Raw genomic sequence first — 9,252 nt, forward strand, 5'->3', positions numbered from 1 at the left:
TTTTATTCGTTTTATATAGTATTATAGCATTGTTTGTTTAGATTTTTTCCCCTGGGGTGGGGGCTTTTTTGACACTTTTGATTGACCTTTCGTTTCCCACCCTGGGGAATTTGATCGAAAAATTTTAAAATTTGTCAAATCCCCACCCCTTGCCCGCACTCCCCCCCCCCCCCCCCCCCCCACGGGGTTTACATTGATAGGTGCATTACGCAGGTGCCACACAAATTGTCGTTATTAATTACGTGGTAACACTTACAGCCTGTATAATTATCATACGTATTAAGGGTAAAGTCAATACGCGCGTAAAATGTACGTAAAAATGAAACCCCACCAATACTTTTTAAATCGAGGCGCTTACAAGTGTGAGTTATCACAACGTTAACAAGTTCACTATGACTGCCCAGTACTGCATTCAGAGATTGAAAGGAGTATCGCAGCTTGTTCAAGTTTATGGAAATTTGGTTTGCGCGTTTTGTGTTTTAAACCTTGTGTTCGCCGTTGTGGCAACTTTTGGAAACCTTCTCGTTATTCGTGCCCTGAGGAAAGCCTCATCGATACCTACAAATCTGAGAAAACTTCTTTTAAACCTCGCCTTCTCTGATCTTGCCGTGGGTTTCTTTCCCCAACCAATGTTTGCAGTAATCGTCGCTATGATGTTAAGAATGGCAGCGAATTCAAACTATAACTTTGACTTCTTATGTCCAGTTGTTCTAAATGTAGGTTATTTCGCCTTTTTTCTCCTCGCATGTGCATCGTTCCTGACTATAGCTGTCATCACAGTAGACAGAATTCTTGCTATTTTTCTCCATCTGCGATACCAGGAACTTGTAACATCAGAGCGAGTTGTCATATCCTTGGTGTGTTTATGGTTAACAAGTGCCATCGCTGCCTCGATACTTATTTCGGTTCCTACACTTAACCAAATCGTTACTGTCATTATTCTATTCACTGGCCTTTCCTTGACAACTATAGCTTATATTCTTATTTACAAAGTTGTAAAGTATCATCGCAATCAAATACATCATCAGCATCAGATACCAAATGCTCAAGACCTGAACTACCTACGCGAGAAGAAATCCACATTTAATGCTTTGTTTGTCTACATTGTTTTTACAGCATGTCATTTTCCACACCTGTGCTCTGTAATATTGTTAATAGGAAACAGTTCCCAGTTATCGTTTCTGGTAGTTGAACACATCACGCTATTTTTACTTCTACTAAATTCATCTTTAAATCCCCTCGTTTGCTACTGGCGATATGGAGAACTACGAACAATAATAAATGGTACATTGATGAAAATATTTCACATTTAGACACTGTCTCATTCAGAAGAGGGAGGACAAAAAAATTAAAAGCTCGGTCAGTAAAATGGCTTTCAATTTTTGGTAGGAGACTTAACATAACGTATTTATTCAGAAAAGGACTAGGTTTTCTTGGCCTCTTTTTTGGCGTAATGGCAACGCCGGTAAGAACTTTAGTTCCTTTATAGTTAGAACAGGGGAGAGTTTAAAGCAAGAAATGGCGTTAACATAACATAACATAAAACTTTATTTATACTCGAATTTTAGAGTAGCTAACAAGCTAATATCTTCGAGCTGACACTACATGAAAATAATATATAAAGTACTGGAGTTGGTGGCTTTTTATTTCTACTCAAAACGGAAACGTGCGACACTAAAAACTCTTGAAAATTTTTGGTAGATGCTAAATTTTAAGATAGGTTTCGAAAAGAAGCTAAAAGAGAGGAACAAAAAGAGTAGGTCACTTCTGATTAGCCGGTTTCTTGCAACTAAAGCTTTGGGCAAGAATAACCTTGCAGATAGGAGATAGTCCGTCAGCAGTTTTCCTCTTTTCGTGCGTCAACGTTCACAAATGCGTTAGCCTTGCATTTTAAGGTTAATTGTGCAGCGAGTTCTACTTCAAACTTGCAGTTATGAAACAAGAGAGCTCTGAGGCTTATTTGCTGAAGTTAAAGAAAAATCTGTCCAAGGGTTTCGAAATTATTGACATTTCTTGTAAAAATGCGGTTTTCAAAATATGCCGATATCTCAAAGATTTTAATACCTACAAGAAGGTAAATAACAGTTTCTTTAAAGTTCGACCATTCTTTATTAAGGATGCCAAAAGCCATAGAAATCGGTTAAATCTTTCCTGCCGAAAAACGCGTTTCAAAAACATAACCAACGCGCATATAGATAGGTTCGGGCCACCTTAAATAATTCATTCCGTTAATTATAGTAATAGGATCACTCATTCTGCATATCAATGGTTATTTGTTGAAAATGATTGACAGCGAACTAAATTGATTCCAAACTTTGTAATTTATATATCATTTTCAAGTTAATAGTGACAAGAATTGGCGAACAGGAAGTTTTTCATGCAACACTTATTATCGATTCTACTAACCTGAGATCAGGCTGTATTTTCGTTTCGCTTTGAAAATTACATTCCGGCCTTAGAGAGAACGCCTGAGAACCGCTAAAATTGGGCCTGATCTCAGGTTACGATTCTACCAACGGGGGTAGTTCTATTAACAGGCGAGGTTTCATTATTGCACGCTCTACAACAGAAGCCAGTACAAAACGTTGACGAGTGTTTATCACAAGCAGGGGCGGATCCAGGATTTTTTTTTAGGATGGGGTGCACTCGTCTCTTGCTCTACTTCAAAACCAATAAACCACATTTTTTTTTTTTTTTTTTTTGCAGAATACTAGTTGTATTAGAAAACCGCAGGTCATCTCAGGGAGGGGTGCGCACCCCCTGCACCCTCCCCCTAGATCCGCCCCTGACAAGCATACTCAAAACAGGTGCGAGTATTATGAAAAGATGAAATAACAAACAAACGCTGCCCTGCTTATTTTTCATAATACTCGCACCTATTTTGAGTATGCTTGTGATAAACACTCGTCAAAGTTTTGTACTGGCTTCCGTTGTAGAACTATCCCCGTTGGTAGAATCGCTCACCTCGAATGCCTATGAGGTGCAGATGCAAGAGACAACGAAGAATAGCTGTCCTGTTTGATTCTGCTTAAAATGTGCATGAGTTGCATCATATTTAAAAGGTCAACGGACTGGACAATTCCTAAACAATGCCTTTTGAACCACAACAGTGTGTATTAAACACAACAATAAACAATAATTTCTCTAAAGACTTTCGAGGCAGATTCAAACGCGATACCTTTTGTCAAAAAAACTTCATTGTTTGCTGTTGTTTTAGACAGTTATGATTTAAAATGAATATTGAGGAATTTTTATCCATCATTCGGTCTTAGCTATCGTTTACTTTATGATATTTTCAATGTCTGTTATCCTGAGGGCTTGTACGTGTTATTGTTCCGTTAATAAAAGCAATGCAGCCTGTCCAATTTTCACTCTACTTTGCAGTAGTAGCCACATGTAGTCATCGACTACCTATTTTTTTTTTTAACGTACAGGTGGTCTGTCATGTCATTGATAAGCAGGGCAGCGTTTGTTTATTATTTCATATCGAGGACTACTTACAATCACTCTTACAAAGTGCCAGTATAGGTGGTTTTCAAGCAATCTCGGGAGACATAAATAACAATGGTGATATGAACAAATGCTGGTGGACAAACAAAGCGAGCTAATGAGCGATCTTTTGTTTACCGTCCACCAGCATGGCGGTGATGACGTAACGTGAAAACCACCTATAGTGGCTAAAACTACTACGAGTAGTAGCCACAAAAAATCATACTTACGGTGTAATTACATGTAATACCGGTGTGTTATTTAATGAACTACACGCAGATAACTACTCTTCGAGCAGAAGCTATTTTTTCGTTCATTCGCGAGAAAGTAGTCTCTGCTGGCAGTGAGATAAGGCCACATTTTAGTTGCTGTCATAAATTCTTTTGTCCACGGTCGCGCTAAATGTCGGAGTAAAAACTATGGTTTTTAGAAAGAGTACTACATGTTATCCTAAGATCAGGCTTTCTTTTCGTTTTACATTTCCCGCTGGACTGAAATTTATCAAGCGAAACAAAAATAAAGCCTGATCCCAGGTTTATCATCCTAGTTTTTTCTGCTTGTCTGTTATTCTCAAGTTCAGTGGCTTCCGTAAATGTTCTGATAAATCTCGGAGCGTTTATTGAATTTCATGGGTCCAAAAAACAGTTTATAGATAGCGGAATATTCAGATACATCTAGGCCGTCTTGAGATCTATATCGCTCTTTCAAATCTCAACATCAATATCAAGATACTCGCCAAGCCGGTCATTGTGTTGTAATCTTTAGAGTATTCTTACTTTAAACAAGATGCAATGCGGAAACTCTTGTTAATCAAGCAAGAAACTGAATAAATTGAATGATTTTGCTTCTCTTTGCTGTTAAATTCCTAATATGTTGAAGTAACTGTCATTAAGGAGGGGGGTGGGGGGCATCTTTTGGACAGGAGGCTTTTATTTATAGAGTTGGGCGTCTGACACGAACTTAACATCGTCGAAGGGGCGTTTATTAAACAAGAAGCGTTTATTTGAGAAGGGCTGTCAATTTGTCAAAAATCATTTACGGTATGTCCGGTAAATAATTGTTTTTTTCCTTTGAAGCAAGTCCAGGTTTAAGTCTGATTGCAGCACTTTGCCTTGCGCAGAGCATGCCTTGAACCATCCAACCCTAAGTATCGTTCGTATGTTTGAAGAACTAAACCGGTCGTTTTTGTTATAGTGCATGTCAACCTGTTATTCTTTGTTGTTTCCCTAGTCCTCTTTCTAGAAATTACACCATGACAACTGTTTGAACGTTCAAACAATTTTCCTGTAGGCAGTTTATTTTCAAAATATCTTACACAATTCTGTGCATGTACTTACACGTAACATGATCTAACATTAACTGATGTATCGTCATGATCTTCGTATCACTGATGAATCGAAATGAACACCGATAGTCTTTTTGTATTTAAAATAAACATTAAATCGTTTAGATGTGCAGGCTGCTTTAAATGTCCTTTCGCAGTAAAGAAAAACTTGAAAGCAAGAAAAACTCTGAAAAACCGTATCATTCAGTTCAGAGACATAGTCTTTTTAGTTAACTTTTATCTTCAGGGTCATTTTCTTAACTTCACATGGCACTGCACTTTGTTTATTTGTTCCAGTTTTTGGTTTGCATCATCTAATTCATTTACCAATACCAGATCATGCAAACAGCTACATTGTAGCATAAACTTTTTGTATCTTTACATTATTTTTTGACTTTGTCTACCTTATTCTCCTTAATTTTCGCGGGTTCTTAAATTCGTGATTTTCGCGATTTTAAAAAATTCGCGAACTTTGATCTCGCGAAATTTAATGGACATAGAAAATCATGTATTTGTGTTTTCAAGGGTCCTAAACAATTTTTAACACAAGGTGTTACTACAAGCAGCTATCATGTATCAACTTTAGATGTTAATGTTTAAAATTTTTTAAACTAAACTAGTGAGCAGCACTCTGCGAACTGTTGCTGTGAAACTTATTTGTTACTTATTTTAGCTAAAACCGTGGCCCCAAAGTTTTCTCACGCCTTGCGTGAAAATTTCACAGCTGCGCCGGTTCCTTTTCGTAAATCCGGCAAAAAAACCTTCAAGGTTTGCGACTATCATTATTTTTAGTCATATTATGGCGTAAATACAGGCATTTAGTGCATGATTGTAAAACTCCCTGAAGAAGTCTACGATAGTTAGACGAAACGCGTAGGAGAATAAACAAGTTTTACAGCAACAGTTCGCAGAGTGCTGCTCACTAGTTTAGTTTCAAAAATTTTAAAAATTGTCACATCGCTAAAGGGTGGGAAAAGGCTGGCATCGCCCAACTATTAGATGAATCGTTTAGTCTTCCCCCTGAGGATCCATTTGAAGAGATTGAAGGTTGTATTGAGATCTCTTAGGAAGGACATGTAACGATACTCTCGATACTCGATAATGACTCGGAAGAACAAGAAGACTTTTTTCATTACTGTAAGACTGACTTTTAGAGGAATACGGCTGCCGCTAAGGGACAGCATATTGGTTTTGTTTCAATTGTTGATTAACGTACAATTTTTGTAAAAAAGAAAAAATAAAGTCACTTAATCGTCAATTTCGCGAAATTAAATTCCCTGCAAACACAATTTTTCTCCGCGATCGCGAAATTAAAGACTCGCGAAATGTGCCGAGAAAATTTTCGCGAAATTTAAGTCCCGCGAAAATAAAGGAGAATAAGGTAAGTCTTTTTCTGCTTACGTAGTTGGCATTCCATTTTGCTATTTTCAAACCATTTTTATTGTGCACTTTAGTAACATTAACCCAACGGCTATTTAGAGTATTTGAGTTATCATGCACAGAATCAAGTTAGAACAATCTACTTTCTTTTCTTTTTGCTTGGCTTGTATTCTGGCTTCTCGTTGTCTTCTTCTTCTGCTGTAACATGGCTGTTTGAAGACATGGTGCTGTTGTTTTCTTTACTGGTCAAATCCTGGAGGCCCATCCTTTCCATTAGCATTAATATCACACATTCAATCTGTTCAATGCAGTAATCAGAATAATTAATAACTATAGAGAATTATTGACGGCAAAAGAAGCTATATCAGACACTCATGACAAGGGTCTTATCTGGACAGTGCTCAAGCCTTTTAGAAGTTTTTTAAGCCACTTCAAGTGACTAGCTTCCAAATGCCTTTCAAAGCTAGTTAAATCATTTTCTGGTCACTGTCTGGCAAAAAAGAACTGTGCAAAACGTTGTTTATAAGTTGACCATTATGTGGCCTTTGGTTCTTGATTCTATAAGGTTAGTATTACCTTCCAAAGTACGCTCTTGCACAGAGGGCAAAAGATTATTGTTCTAAATTGGTTATGGTTCCAAAGATCTCTTCCCCCACCACAAGTTTTGGTCAAATTTGTCTATGACTGTTAAAACTGATGACATCACAAATGGTACAAGGAATGAGGAACTACATAAGTGGTAACGAGAGGTTCAGGTGTGAATCGGTTAATAATCCATACGACAAAACAAAGGAAATCACTATGGTGAAAAGGTTTGGACATCAGATTCTAATTACCACAAAAGTTTCTACATAAACATATAAATTATCTGACTTTTGTTATCAAACCTAAATCCACAGTACACCATGAGCTAGCCCTACCCATTCATTAATTAATTTCAGATGAACAAAACAAAATACTGCTGAATCTGACCAGAAAAATAAATGCGTACCTTGGTAATTCGATTTTGAAGGGCCTTAGCTGATGGTACATCAAGAAAATCATCAGATTCTCCGGCAATGCTCTGTGTTGCACTTCCAGAGCCCACTTGATAGCTGGAAGATAAACATTTACCTTTATTTTCTGTCTCAACAAGGAGCTTGTTTAGTGGTGAAATAAATAACCCCTAGTTTCAAGATGTATGACTGGTCACCAACTTCAAAAAGCTTTTTACCTTCGTATATGTTCCACATCTAAGCAAAACATATCCCTAAGAATGAAATACAAAAAAAATTCTTTACTGTTAGTAATAATTACTCTCTACGAGTTTCACGCAAATCGTAATGTGATACAGATGTACAGTAGCTAATTCTGAATACAAACTAAATTACCTCTAAGATGTATATCTATACCTGAAGTGATCCAATTCTCGCGGAGTAGTTCGATAGACTCGTCCAATAACTGATTTGCAGGACATGCATTGTAGAGGCCTAAATGTGCTACAAAGGAGATTCAAGGTAAATCAATGACATTCTACATGTTACTCGGAAGTGACAATCTTTGGACCTTCAGGAAATATATGTTACACCTGGTCAAAATTAAATTTGGGTTAAAAATTTTTTAACCTAGGTTGATTCTCAATTTTCTTTGTTTCCTAGCCCTAATTAGGGCTAGGAAACAAAGAAAATTGTGATTCAACCTACAATCAGTGACAAAGTGAGTTGAGACACTTTGCCCAAAACTGGGCTTTTTAACGTTTTTTGAACTTCAAAAGGAGGAAATATAGCGTTTCCTCCGCTATCCCCTCCAAGCAATGTTGTGCTGATGTTCAAGCCACCTATAGAAAACAAAAATGTCCCAACTTTGAATGGAGGGGACAGGGGAGGGGCGTGGATTCTTTTGTTCCCCTTCTTGTCGGCGATTGTAGGTTAAAATTTTTTAACCTGAATTCTATTTTGACCTGCAACATATACACCTCAGAATTTTTAGTTTAAACTGTACTATCTCATTCTTAAGGATTTTGATTTTCACATCTTTTGAAGCATTATAGCGCAAGTGGGAATTTAAATTTGTTAAAAACCTGATCAAGATTCATTTAAAATTTCACAAATCAAACTTACCTTCCCATATCTGGTCCTTCAGTGGATGTTTCCAGACACTCTTGAGAGCTAACAAGTGATGTTACAGCTATGAGAGATAAAAATTTCAAACCCAATGGCTGTTAAACATTTTGCAAAGATTTCTAGAGATAATAGCAAGAATGTAAGTGGGAATTGCGTACATTTTCTAGCAATTATGACCCATCCCCTCTCCTCATCTGGACATTTGTCAAGTCTAATTTAGTTCCCTTGGTGGTGTTTTTTTTTTGTCAGGGCTGGTTAGAGGTGAGGAATTTTCCATTGTCCTGCATTGTGGAATCTTCCTTTACTTACTAGAGCCTATTCCCCCCCTCCCCCCACACTATGGCAGGTATTTTCAACATATCGCATTCTACAGGTCAGAATACAGGTCACTGTGCTACAGATAAATAAACAAGACTAAAAGTGTCTCCTAGCTCTAATTCTTATCCAAAATGTTGTTTTTGATCGAGCGGAAATTATTCGGTGACCTGTGAAAGAAACCTATCCCCTCCCACCCCACCCCACTCAAACCGGAGCTTTAACATTTTTTCTTCAACAACGTTCTAGAACGAAAGTAAATCCAAGGGACTCCTTCGGCAATGGGTTTTCTAGATTTAGAATCAATTTCGGAATAAAGTAAGCTAATATAAAGTGGTAAAAAGAAACCTACATAAGCTTACTTCAAAATTAATTAAGTGAATACATGCAAGTTACATTGCAAGCATGGATCGTTGATGTACACAATTGCGGCACTTACCATTTAAACAAATTACTTCTAGCTCTTGGTCGGACGAAGTAAAAGCAGAGGAATCTCCGATTATGTTGTTACATCCTTTGCATTGGAACACAAATGGGAGACGTTCTTCTTTTCGCGATAAATTTAATGTAAGGTTTGACTGTTCTGGTTCAGTGTGCGAATTTACCGCCATTTTTTAGAACAACTGACCAGACAATTTAGTA

At 37.3% G+C, this 9,252-nt stretch overlaps 2 protein-coding genes across 2 annotated transcripts; one reads left to right on the forward strand and one right to left on the reverse strand.

Annotated features, from left to right (window-relative positions):
- Window positions 1-388: 388 nt before the first annotated feature.
- Window positions 389-1,569, forward strand: LOC140939158 (melanocyte-stimulating hormone receptor-like). The gene has a single exon (XM_073388718.1). The coding sequence runs from the start codon at window positions 393-395 to the stop codon at window positions 1,311-1,313; it is 921 nt and encodes a 306-aa protein (XP_073244819.1). The 5' UTR covers window positions 389-392; the 3' UTR covers window positions 1,314-1,569.
- A 4,683-nt stretch (window positions 1,570-6,252) lies between these two features.
- LOC140937703 (protein Mis18-alpha-like) lies at window positions 6,253-9,234 on the reverse strand. The gene is made up of 6 exons (XM_073387269.1): window positions 9,050-9,234; window positions 8,293-8,359; window positions 7,585-7,671; window positions 7,407-7,442; window positions 7,185-7,287; window positions 6,253-6,491 (listed from the first exon to the last, which is right to left on the reverse strand). Exons 1-6 carry the CDS (start codon window positions 9,219-9,221, stop codon window positions 6,333-6,335), a joined length of 624 nt encoding a protein of 207 aa, XP_073243370.1. The 5' UTR covers window positions 9,222-9,234; the 3' UTR covers window positions 6,253-6,332.
- Between the last annotated feature and the right edge of the window lie 18 nt (window positions 9,235-9,252).

Source organism: Porites lutea, chromosome 5 (assembly GCF_958299795.1).
Source record: "Porites lutea chromosome 5, jaPorLute2.1, whole genome shotgun sequence".
NCBI classification, from domain to species: domain Eukaryota; kingdom Metazoa; phylum Cnidaria; class Anthozoa; order Scleractinia; family Poritidae; genus Porites; species Porites lutea.